This window comes from Pollachius pollachius (assembly GCF_949987615.1).
Source record: "Pollachius pollachius genome assembly, chromosome: 7".
NCBI lineage: Eukaryota > Metazoa > Chordata > Actinopteri > Gadiformes > Gadidae > Pollachius > Pollachius pollachius.
In genome coordinates, this window is record NC_136940.1 from 22,599,321 (window position 1) to 22,612,369 (window position 13,049).

At 51.3% G+C, this 13,049-nt stretch overlaps 1 protein-coding gene across 1 annotated transcript; it reads left to right on the forward strand.

The window, feature by feature from the left end:
• Nucleotides 1-5,173, forward strand: mydgf (myeloid-derived growth factor). Its single transcript, XM_079739194.1, has 6 exons — nucleotides 1-200; nucleotides 908-958; nucleotides 1,093-1,154; nucleotides 1,377-1,458; nucleotides 2,487-2,559; nucleotides 3,288-5,173. Exons 1-6 carry the CDS (start codon nucleotides 39-41, stop codon nucleotides 3,365-3,367), a joined length of 510 nt encoding a protein of 169 aa, XP_079595320.1. The 5' UTR covers nucleotides 1-38; the 3' UTR covers nucleotides 3,368-5,173.
• The last annotated feature ends 7,876 nt before the right edge of the window (nucleotides 5,174-13,049 follow it).

Genomic DNA, 13,049 nt, shown 5'->3' on the forward strand with positions numbered 1-13,049 from the left:
GCAGCCCAGTGTCAAATAACAGAGGAAGCAGTGAAAGAATGGCTCGTGTAATTTACTGTAACGTTATGCATTTTGCTTACTTTTTTGTCTTCGTCCTAATCGCCGATTTGTCTGCAGCAAGTGCTTCCCCGGATGGAACAAAAACGGTGGAGTTTAACGTTAAACCCGGAGGTGTGCTGCACACATTCTCTGAGACCATTGTGAGTAGGCTACAAGCAACAATTATAAGTTTTTGCTATTGAGATTTAAATAATGTTATTTTCAAATTACACATTTAGGGATACTTACGACCTAATGCTGTCATCTATTTGCCAAGGTGCAAATGTATATTGACTGCGCATGTCATTTTATAAGGGGGTTTATTTATACAGATTTACCTTGAATGATTTGACCTGTGTTTTTTGGTACGCATGTATGTCTATAATTATTAAAAACAGCTATCACTATTGTGCAGGGTTATTGATAACCTAAAAACTACTTAATAGACTGGATTTGGCCCAGTAGCTTTGAATAAATTGCAGGCGCATAGTGATGAGGACAGAGCCTCTGAGAGGCTGACACGTTGTGCCTCTGCCACAAGGCTCTCATTGATTGGTTGAGGACCGCAATTTGTAAACAGAGTTGTAAACCACAAAGAATGTTGCTATGTGTGCGGAGTATATGTGTATATATATTTGCATCATTCTTTAATGAAAAATAATAATGTGAATTCCAATATACTAACATTTAAAATCTTTCCTTTTTAGTTAAATATATATATATTTTGCATCTATCAAGCCGACTACCAAGACCATAGACTATTTCTTGTTTGAAATAATATTGAATTACATTTAGAAAATTATTATTCATAAATCTAACGTTTTTTATCTTGTATTAACCGGTTCACAATGTTTCTTTTGTATTTCAGCGGGATCACGAATGCTCATTCACTTATGCCTCACAAGGGGGAACCAATGAGGTGAATATCTAGTTCTGCTCTTTCTTTTTCACATTTCCCGTAGATTGTGTCTCAGGTTGAATGTGACTTACTTACACTGTGTGTGTGTGTGTGTGTGTGTGTGTGTGTGTGTGTGTGTGTGCTTGCCCCCACAGCAATGGCTCATGAGTATCGGCTTGAGCGATGACGACACACTGTTCTCCTGCTCCATATGGAGGTAAGACAAAGTGAAGTTCCCCACATGCACACTTAGCTGAGGGGACAATTCCCATGCTGATCATTTCAAGAACTTCATGTTCAACGACACTTGTAATACAGCATTGGCAGTATTGGTGGTCGCAGTTAGAAAGGAACAGTCAATGACGCATGATGCAGTAAGTGGATAAGTGGGTAGAGATTGTGTTGCTGATGACTGACAGCCACGCTTGTCTCTCCCCAGGCCCCAGGGCAAGTCCTACCTGTTCTTCACCCAGTTCAAAGCCGAGCTGAAGGGAGCCAAGATCGAATATGCCAACGCATATGTAAGTAACCATGCCAAGTCCACTAAGGCCGTGTATCGAAATGCAGCCTTTTATCTTCACAAGTAATCCCCTACTGCGGCCCCCACCGTGTTGCCAGGGATCCTAGTCAAGAGGACATGTTGAATATGCTAATGTTTGGCTCACTGGCCACGCCCGAAACCAGCAGAATTTCAATGAAAACGATGGCAATCTGTAGACCGCCTCCCACTCAGATCAGGAGTAACCGAGTTATACTATGTTACAGAGTATACTATGTTTATATTTCTGAACCTCCTGCTTGTTTCTCCCTCCCCATAGCTGGTCGATAGCGCCTTTGAGTAGCATAATCACTAGCATAATCGCTGCTATTTTTGATGCGATGTGTGATGTACAACAGTTCAATGTCCTTTGGTGAAAAGCAGAGCATCACGATGCTTTACAGTGTACGGATGATTATGATGATGACAAAACATTACTTTATATTGCCCTGTCTAGCTCTGCACAAACAACCTAATGTGTAAAAAGCACCGCACCCAATTAGTTTTCACAGTTTTTATTATGGCACATAAACTGATGCCCAGCCATTAGTCAGAGCACCACCCGTCCTACTGCCCTCCTTCTTCTCCTCCTCCTCCACCCTTCCAGTCGTCCTCTGTTCCCCTCCTCCTGGGTCGACCTTGTCCCCTGCAAGGAAGACAAATAAACATAAAACACAAACCACCATAAATGATGGACCCACATAACTGTGTGTGAGTGTGTGCATTTGCGCACGTGTGTGCATGTGTGTGAGCCCTGGTGATGTGGGATCTCCTTGACCTTGTTAACACAAACACACACACACACACACACACACACACACAACACCCCCCCGGCGCCTCTGCTGCAATGAAATTGTTTTCTCCCAGTGCCTCCTCTCGTCCTGTTATCTGACTTTGGGTTTTTATATTAATGTGTATATATATGCATTTATTTATTTCCCCGTATCTCTCCTGTTCTTTTCTTTGAATGCCCTCTTCGCCCCTTCTCCCTCCTCCCGGCTGCACCTCCAGTCCCAGACGTCTGAGGGAGGCCAGAGGGACGTGGCTTTGAAGCCGGAGGAGTTCACCGTAGGAGACTCCACAGGTGCGGGCACTGCTACTCCTGATGGCGGTCTCTCTCTCTCGCTCTCTCTCGCTCGCTCGCTCGCTCTCCTTTGTTTCAGTTCTTTCCGTGATTGTTTACCATCGGGGCATACATACACTACAGGCCAGATGTGTGTGGGTGTATGTCCCTGCGCTCCTGTTGTTTTTCCGACGCGTGTTGTTGCACCCATGTTCTTTACAATGTGCTCTTTTCCTGTGCCACTACTCGGTCACAATAGCATTGTGGTCCTGGGGGAGTCGCTGTGTCCAACACTGCATGAGCTGCCACAATTGGCCGTTAACACAATTGAGTTAACGGCCAAGGTCATGTCAAAGTAGATGAATGGCGAGAAGTATGTAGAGACAAAACTAAGAACTATGCCGGAATTACTTCAGAACTATACCGGTGACAAATATAGAAATATCTTTTGTCGTTGTTATGCTATGGCCACGCTATGGTTACGCCCGGCTATGGTTACGCTATGGCCACGCTATAACTTGTATCTGGCCTTCGCCAAATTAATTGGCGGTTACTATAGCTACATGCTGTCCAAGACAATGCAGCTTTTCCTTCCAAACATCCGATCCTCAGTTGAGTTGATTAGCTAGAAGTCAACCTCACCAATGGGAGGATCAGGATATCAGTCACCTCAGTTCCCATGAACATGTTTGAATTGTTAAAAAATATTATCTGGAGCATTGTTTTATTTTCCTTTTTCTTTTCCCCAGTGACTCACACAGACGGGAAGTTCCGGGCAGAACTCTCAAAGCTGACCATGATTGGCCGAACTAAGCACGACGAGCTGTAGCTGTTGGAACTCTCTAAGCTGACCGTGATTGGCCCACCCCGACGCGATGAGCTGTAGCTTTCAAAGCTCTAGCTCGACTCAGGTCACGCTGAGCCACCGGGACTTTTGAATTCTTCCAGGCCTCGGCCTTCTCATAACGGATAGTAAAAGCAGAATTGATTTTGTCTCTCTTTTGAAATGTCTTGACGGGCCAAGAGATCGGACCGGGATGGGATCCTCATGTCGTTAATTAGTGTTGAGAATCAGAAGGAAATTAGTTTACCTTGGAGATTGAATGTTTTCATGCAATGCACGTAACTTGCTTTCTCTTTTGGCATGAGCGTTAGTCTTTAAATACACGCAACATCCTGTCTTAAGATGAAGTGTTTGTTTTGCTCTGTTTTCTTTTTCCTTCCACTGAATCTCAAAGCTTATAGAGTAAATCTTTTGATCCATAGGGGGAGACAGTAATCGCTGCAGAGTTTGTTTTGTTTTACTTGTCGTGTACAAGGGATTGTTCCAATTTTGTTGTAAATGTTAATCTCGCAGGGGTATTAATCTGCAATGTGGCCGTCATACTCATAGTATAGAACATAGAACATCGCTGTTCCCTGGTGATTCTTGAGCTGAAGAATTATGAGTCCGCTGTTGAAGAGCACCAGGTTCTTCTCTCTCTCTCTCTCTCTCTCCCTCCCTCCCTCCCTCCCTCCTGATCTGGATCAAATCACTCACTTTAGTATTAGACCCCCGCTAGTATTCGTCAGTCCAGCTGGTCACTCCCATTCAGAGACTTAACCTTTTTAAGAATAGCGGTAATCCTCTCTGAAAGATATTCAGCAGTGGCCGGGCTGTCTCTCTGGAGATCATAAACTCTCCATGCCCTCCGTATACACTCACTCACTCAATCCCTCCTCATAACCCACTCGTGTCGATCTGTGAAGAGCCAACTCCTTTTACTACCAGGCCGTAGTAGGAGCACCCAATCGCCTGCGTCTTCCTCACGTTGATCCAATCAGCCACACTGATCCATGCAAGGTGCATGTGGTTGATGCCCGTGTGCGTGTGTGTCGTACCGTGTCTTTTCCGAGGGCGTGGATTCTCTGTTCTCTGCCTTGAGGCGATTGCTCTGCTTGGGAAGAAAGCTTCCAGCTGGATCGGCGTGACATCACTTCCTCCCCACCACCTCCTCCACCCCTCCTCCCCCGGTCAGAGATTAGGCTCCACAACGGTCTCAACAGGAAATGCCAGAAGTGGATGCTGAGTTACAAGGGGAAGACACAACATGACAGTTAGGCCCTAGTGCATCCCGCAAACACGTTTTCTGTATTTTTCTTTTTTCCTTTTTCTCTCCTTTGTTGTTCCTTTCACACCGACATGTGTTGGCAGTTTTAATAGATGCGAGCTGTCACTTGACTGAAATCGACTGGATGTTTGTCCCTTGTTGTGTCAACTGTGATCTGACTTGAACGTCCAATGCATTGTTAGAAAACATGAAAGGAGAGAGGGGGGAGGACAGGTGACATTTGAAGTGACATTTGAGCTCTAACGAAGAATTTTCCAGGAAACAGGCAGACACTGCATAATATATCCTGTGTACAAAATATATATGCCCCTTGCTCTCTTATCTGGTTAAAATATGAACTGTATAAACCTAAGTTAAAAGTTTACCCACAAAATATTCAGAAGAGCAATGCACATTTATAGTGGTTCGCACCACATCCGTACTTGATATGCATTGAATCAACCTTAAAAAAAAGGAATTGGTTTCAGAAAGTAAATGAAATGTCCTTTTGTTATCTGAAAATGTCCTGTAATAAATGGGTTAGCGAGATAAAAATGCTTCCATTGTCTCACTTTCGGTTCCTGGGGAGCGGGGAAAAAGGCTTTGCTTTTGAAGATCTTCTAAATCCAGGCGCTGTGTATGGGAATGTATAGAGCTGATCTTTTCGGGCTTAGAGCGCCACAGAGTCAAGAGGGATTCATTCATTTCATGTTGAGCCAGCCAACGTTAATTAATCTTCAGTGTCCTCAAATTAGCACTGCTTGTCTCACAAGGTTTGACGCAAGCGCTATAGGATATGTGACAATGAAACATTACCGAGTATAAGTGACTTGAGGACTTTGGTTGATCCCAATGTTGGGCTCTTTGCACTACCAGGACTGTGAAGATATATTATATATAGATAAACAAAGATACTGGGTGTTTCCATTTGTTCAGTGCCTAGTTGGCTGGGATAGGTTCCTGCCACCTGCAGTCTGGGAACAATCTGGCTAAAAGCACAAAGACAAGACAATCAATCTGCATCCATGAATCTGATTAGCTCCAAATCTAAGCGGCCGACATTGAGCTTAAAGACATCACAGCCGCTCTTTTTATACCGCGTTCCGCACTGCCGCAACATTAAAAATATATTGTCGTAGTAATTAGTCCCCGCGCTACAGTAGCTCTCTATATTTCGGCTGGAGGCTGTCGTCTAAACCTCTAATCATTATTACTCACCATCTGGAGGTCTGCTTTCCCCCCCTCCGGTAAGACCTCCAGGAACAACAACACACAGGCCTTGTCCCAAGCACTTGTTCATAACTGCGTCGGCATGTGTTAATAAGGCATTGATTAAACTAAAACCCCACCAACAACATCCGAAGATGAAAGCCTCTCGTTCAAAGGACATTCTTCGACGAGCCTGGGAGAGTATATTATGTGCCAACTCTGTGAGAAACGACTCTAATTGATCTTCTTAGGAAGGGAGGACCTAGGTTCACCTGAGGAAAAGACTCATTGATTTGTTGCAGTAAACATCAGTAATCATTCCCAGGCCTACTTCTATCTCCGTTCTGCTCTCTATGTTCCACGTCCTCCGACTCGATTCCTCACCAAGCTCCCCCCCCCCCCCTCACACACACACACACACACACACACACAATCACACACACACTTCAAACATCGGCCCACCTCGAGCCACCCCCCCCTGTTTTCTCTGCCCTGTGTGCTGACATTTGGTTTGGGAACAGATGGGGCTGTGACCGGGTGGGTCAAACGTAGCGGCTGCAAAAGGAGATGGGATTTCTCTATCGCCAGGGGACCTGTGAAGGCTCTGGCTACCAGCCAGCTGCCCCTTGTGCCCCCCCCCCCTCCAACCCATACCACCACCACAGCTATCAGACCACCGGTCATGCCCATAAGTAGCGTGTAACTTTAGCTTTTTTTTTGGTCGTCCTTGTTAACTTCTGCGTATACATTTACAACATCACCTCTATCAAGCGCGCTCAGAGCACGGGCGTGTGCACGCCCCTATGAACTCCAAAAGCCGAGCTGAGTTAGTAATTGCCTTGCTGCCTATTCCAACACCGCTCCTCCATGTAAGGGAGCAATTATCTCGCGTCGCCCCAAGAGAATAGATAGATATAGGGGGTTGAAGTGGGCGTATGCATAGGAGCACCGTGTAGATTAGCGTATTATCTTGTCTCGTCTTGTTTTGCGCAAGTGCTCAGAAGCGACGGGAGTAATTGTGAGATAATTAAATCTGGTGGCTTTTAGGTATGCACTCTGTGGCGCACCCGAGAGCCTGTGGGTCTGAGAGGTCCTACTGAGAGAAGCACACTGAGCATCTGTATAGGGGCTCTTATTACTGGGCCAGCCAGCCAAGCAGATGTCGACACCCTGCGCCGCTCGGCCACAGAATCCCGCCGCAAAAGAAGTGCAGGGTGTCGGCCATGCCAGGTCCTCCCCTGCTGCCAGATACTCACCCCCAAAGTCTTCTTCTTCTTCTTCTTCTTCAAACCCTCCCGCCTGGAAACTCCATCCGGGCTCAGCTTGGCCAGCCTTGAATCATCCTCTCTGCGAGTCCGTGGCTTGGACAAAATGTTGGCCGATTTTTGGGGTGTTTTTATACTATCATCAGCCGCCTGCCCCTACCCCCCCCCACCCTCCCCGCCCTGCCTCCCGCCGTGTTGTTTTCACACTGTGGTCGAGAGCAGCCTTCTCTTCTCAGGGTACGGCGGGGCCTGGCGGGGGTCCTTGGCTCTCCTCCCACGTTCAAAGAGTCCGCCGTGTGGGTAGGGGGGCGGCCGCCGGCCCCGCCGGCCGCCGGCCGCTGGGTTCCTGGTCCTCTCCGGTAAGGTTCCGCTCTCCCGGGTGGCGGGGCGAACGCGGCCCCCCGAACCCGCCCGGCTCTCTGCCCCCTCCCAGCCGGTCCTCGCCGGCAGAGGTTCAGAGAGCCCGGGCGGGCCGCTGGGAGCGGGGGGCCGCGCCGGGGACGGGGACGGGGACGGGCAGGCCGGACTGGCAGATGGGCGGCGGCTGAGTGGGCTCTCGCATGACCCGCTTTGGGCGCCCGCGGCGACGGGAGACGGGAGGGAGAGGGAGGGGGCGGCGACGAGAGGGGACGGCGGCGCCGGGCTGGAGCCGGCCGGCAGCGGCGACAGGCCGGGGGTGGGGGGGCGGGCGGGGGAGGGGCCGCTGCTGTGGCGGGGGGAGAGAGCGAGGCGTTGCGAAGGGGGTCGCTGGGGCGGCGGCTGAGATTGTGGCGCGCGGTCGATCGGGGACGACGCGGGCAAGGCGAGGTGGGCGTACGACGGAGGGCCCCCCCGCCTCTGGGAAGACCCCGTAGTGCGGGCGGTGTGCGGGGCGGGGGTCTCCCCTGAGAGACGGCGCACAGTGGTCTGGACGCACGGCGTGCGCCTGGCTGTGGGGGATTGGCGTCCTCGGGGATCGTTCGTGTGATTGCGCGGGTTTTGCCCTCTTTTGAGGGCGGCGCTGGACACCGGTGTAACTCCTGTGTCGTCTGTTGTCTCTTCTTCTTCCTGCTCGGAGAGCTTCGGCGGTTGGACGCAGAGTACGGTGACCTCACTGGTGGTGGAGGCAGAGGTGGAGCTGGAGCTGCTGTTACTGGGTGGTCCGGGGACATCGCCCCTTCCTCCTCGTCCTCCTCCTCCTCCTCCTCCTCCTCCCCCTCCTTTGCCCACCTCCATCCTCCCTTCATCCTCCTGTGCGTTCAGGTCAATCGCTGAGGTCAGATAGTCAATCTGCTCCACTACCTGGGAGGTGGAGAGGAGGATGATGATGTCGGTCAGTTACAAAGAAAGACATGGAGGCAACGATGACTGCTATTGCCTTCTTCAGATATATTTGCTAACAGCAAAGGGGCAATAATTTACACATTGTGCTTTTCTGTATATTTTTAACACCTTAATCGAATAAATTCGAACTATACCACTGAAATATTATTCATCCCCCCAAAAAACAAATGTATGCAACATTCGCAAAAGATTAGAATGTAATTCGTCTTTTCCACTTCAACTGTGAATTTTGCGTTCACAGATTTAGCAGTGACATAAAAAAATGCTTTATCAAAAGGAGGACAAAAGTGGAATGTATAAAACATGTTGAGCTTGATATATATTAAGCTGGATAGTCCTCTATTCCTGGAAACATACAGCAACATAATACATCATGCGCAGGAACACAGGCTTGATGAGTTCAGACCATGTAAAGTAGCACTGCCATGCAAAAGCACCATCATGTGCACACACGCACACACACACACACACACACACACACACTCAAACAAACAAACAAGCACACCAGCACACAAAAGCAATTGCATGACGAAAGCAGGTGGAAACACACACACACACACACACACACACACACACACACACACACACACACACACACACACACATCCAAAAAGTGTGTCTGTGTGAGATTGAAAAATATGAGATTGGAAAAAATAAAGCTGCGCAAACCGTTTGTTTGTTCCCTCCACCTACTCTCCATGAAGGGATGTATTCTAGGTCCCTGCAACAGTGGATTCATTAAGGTTTGGCTCCACCACTGAAGTCAAACACAACCTATATTGTGGCTTTTGTCAGGTAGCATTTGGAGCAAGTTATGTCACGTTACTTTGAAGTGGCTGCATCTGCACTTCAAGCGTTGGGAACGATAAAAGATGAAAGCGTTCGTCTGTCCCCTGTGTGTTTATTAAAGTCATGTTCTGACCCCTCAGGTCAAAACATATTCTTGTTGATGCTGTTGTGTTGTTTACAGCGAGAAGATCAATGTAATAAAAGCATGAGGGAACACACTCTGACTGGCTGTGTTCGCATTATCTTTCCACCGTCTTTTGTGCCTGTTTTTCCCCGTCTCTATTGAATTCGGTATTTCTATGAGTGTGATAATTGCAACTCTTTCCATTCTCTTCTCCAACCACGGCAGACAGTTCTTGTGCCGCTCTACGAGACCGGTGAGTCTCGTCACCACCCTCCTTTGATGCGCTTCCTTTGTTGTGAAGAAAATTCTGATTCAGATCAGAGATGACGACCGATTCCGTCTTTACACTGCATGCATTGACTTTTATTCAGTGCCATATTATTTTCTCTCCGGCGATATCTCGCAATATCTCGGATGATGGGGCTGCTACCCAGAGCTTAGCCAGCCTCAGTAGATGCATATCCCATGCCCAGGGGAGGGGAGCTGAGATTTACGTGTCACTTTTACGGGATGAGGAACACAATGCAGAGACGCTGAGCCCTAAAAGGATTATAACGGCAGCGGATCAACCCAGCTGGGCCAGAAGCAACATCTGCTTACGGCGGGGAGACTGAATTAGTAAGAGTTAGGGGAAGAATGATCCAAGAGCAAGAGAGAGAGAGAGAGAGAGGGGGGGAGAGAGAGAGAGAGAGAGAAAAGGAGGGGGAGACAGAGAGAGAGTCAGAGACAGAGGAAAAGAGAAGAAAAATGAAAGAAAGAATGGAAAAGAATGGGGGAGATTAAGTGAAAGACACAGCAACAGCAACGCGACGAGCCCCGGAGGGAAGCTTCAACTTTGCCCACCTTTTCAACCACGTCAACCCGAGTGTTGACGTGGATGAAAAACAACTAACCCTCAATCAACCCAAGAACTACAACAATCACACCATCTCACACGCGTCCCACTTCCTCACGATAAACCCACAGTGACTTCCACGTCGGCGCTCACCTCTTTCATTTCCTGCTGCACGTTCCTCAAGGCTCCGACGACCTGCTCCAGGTTAACCACGACCCGTTTAATCTGGCTGCGAACAGCCTTCCGGTGACACCTGGCGCCGAGCTGTGCCTGGCCATCAGCAGTAGAGTCCACTGCCCCGGCGGCCATGGGCTGAACCCACGCCTGCTCCAGTCCCCTGCTCTGCACCAGCTCCGACTTAGGTCTGGGCTTCCTCTGGCCCGGTAGGGTCCTGGTGAAGCCCGTGTCTGTGTGAGGAGGACGCTCCCTCGAGAGGACGTCCCCCTTGAAGGACCCCCGGTGGTTAAACCGGGCCCCGGGGAGCTGGTCCCGTCCGGCCGGGGGCCTCTGACCTGGGGATTCACTGGTTCTCTCGCGTGGGCCGCCGACGCCGGACTTAAATCCTCGCTGCCTGTCGACGGTGCTCCAGGTGGGGGGATTAATCCAGCAGGAGAAGGTGGGATCCCTCTGGCGGTAGGTCCGTCGGAGGAAGACGCTCAGCCTATCCCGGTCCTCCTCCTCTGTGCTCCGCGGCGACGGGACCTCAAGGTTCGACTCTTCCTGGACCACCTGCTTCCTGGGAGTCACCGGGACGGGGACGGGGACGGGGACGGTGACGGGAGCCAGGGGTCCGTGTTTCCTGAGCGGGGGGCCTACCCCCTCACTCTGCGGAGTGGAGGGGAGGCTGAGCTGGCTCCCGGGGGTCCTAACAGGAGAGGGTTCCGGGTTAAAGTCCTGAACGGGAACGCCGTCGTCGCCCGGGTCTCGCGGCCCATCCTGGACTGCCGGACGGGGCCCCGGGTCCGAGTTTGGGACGGGCTCAGGAGATGGGTCCTTCTTGCAGGGGCCGTCCTCTTTCGCCTTCCCCAGGCCCTCGGAGAGGATGTGGCGTCCCCGGAGCACCAGGGGAAGCCTTTTTGCCAGGCCCATGCCGTTACCCCGCGGCACGCTCTTCCGGTGCTTCTCCTTGTCCCTCCCTGACTGGATCTCCTCCTTGATCCTCCCCTGGGGGGCCAGGTCCTCCAGACGGGGCTCCGCGCTGCGTCTGAAGGCTCCCCTCCAGCTCGGCTCCAGTCCCAGGTCGCCGCCGCCGCCGCCGCCGCCGCCGCCGCCGCCGGTCTGGTGCGTCTTCAGGCCGCTGCACAGCCAGGGGAAGAAGTGAGGCATGTGCTTGAAGCCTCTCTGCTCCCCCCGACCCGCTGCCTTGCTCTCTGAAAACATGGTGGCGGTGGAGGAGGAGGAGGAGGCGGAGGAGGAGGAGGAGGAGGAGGTGGTGGTGGTGGCGGCGGATGCGACGGAGGCTCACGGCGACCGGAGGAACCAGAGCACCTTCTCCTCTTTCTCCACGAGTATCCTCCTTCCTTTGCCATTAACGTGCACTGTTTTCATCAATCTTCCCCTGCTTGGGTCTCTCTTGTCCCCATTTCCCTCTCTTCCTCACACTCTCTCTCTCTCTCTCTTCTCTCTCCACTACTTCCTTCGTCTCAAAAAACTTTCATCTGCTTTTTTTTCTCCTCCCAAAGCACACACCCACAGAGGCCCTCCCCCCCTCCCCCCCCCCCCCCCCCCCCCCACCCCTCCCTTTGCGGGCTGTTGTCCTGAATAGTATCCTCCTTATTTTTTTGGGGCTTGCTTCAACTTCCTCCACTGGCTGTCCTGGTGCTGTCCCCCCCCCGCCTGGGGGGGCTCGTCCTCCCTCGACGCTGTTGCCTCTTGGCTGCCGGAGGCCTCCCCCTCTCCCCCTCTCTCTGTCCCTCTCTCTCTCTCTCTCCCCCTCTCTCTGTCCCTCTCTCTCTCTCTCTCTCCCACCCTCTCTCTCTCTCTCTCTCTCTCTGGCTCGTCAGCTTCCTCAATCTCTCCTCGCCTGCGACTCACGGACTCAGTCGCGGCTGCAGGCTTCCTGCCTCTGCCCCTCTGTCTACATCCCTCTCCCCATCCCTCTCTCTCTCGCCCTGGCTCCGCCGGTCTCTCTCTCTCTCACTCTCTCTCTCTCTCTCTCTCTCGCGCGCACGCTCTCACTCCCTCGCTCTCTTGCTCTCTTCCCCTCCCCCTCCCGCACTGCGCTACCTCCTCTTCTCGCTCTTTCTTCCACCCACTCTCTCTCTCTCACTGCTGTAACTCCCTCACTCCCCTATTCTCTCTCCCCGGCCCCGACTGTTCTTCCTCTGTCACTCTCTCATCTCCTCGCGTCCTGATCCCCATTCTGTTTCTTCTCTTCTTTTCTCTCCATCCGCTCAGTCCGCTTTCGATCCTCCCCCCCCCCCCTCTCTCTCTATCTCTTTCCCTCCCTCTTCCTCTCCCTCTCTAGGTCTCCGGCCTCTTTCTTCTCCTCACTCCGGTCTGTTCTGCCTTTCACCCATCTTTCCCTTTCTGTCCTCTGTATCTTTCTCTTTCACTCCGTCCTCTCTCTCTGTCCCCTCTCGTGCTCTCACTTTATCATTCTTGCACTCCCTTCTAATTCTACTCTCTCCCTCTCTCACTCTCTCTCTCCCACTCTCTCTCTACCACTCTCTCTTCCTCTCTCATATCCCCTCTGCCAGGGATCACAGCTGATCTTCAATCAAAATGCCAGCGCTATTAATCCCTGGTTAGCCGGCACATCTCTCCCCGTGAGTCCGACCTCCTCCTCCTCCCTCCTCCCCCTCCCCTTCCCCCTCTCCTCCTCCTCCTCCCCTCCTCCCTCCTCCCCTCCTCCCCTTCCCCCTCTCCTCCTCCTC

Coding starts and splice junctions, on each gene's coding strand:
- mydgf (XM_079739194.1), top strand. CDS start 39: ATGGCTCGTGTAATTTACTGTAACGTTATGCATTTTGCTTACTTTTTT. Junction 959..1,092: donor CACAAGGGGGAACCAATGAG/GTGAATATCTAG, acceptor TTGCCCCCACAG/CAATGGCTCATGAGTATCGG. Junction 2,560..3,287: donor CACCGTAGGAGACTCCACAG/GTGCGGGCACTG, acceptor TCTTTTCCCCAG/TGACTCACACAGACGGGAAG.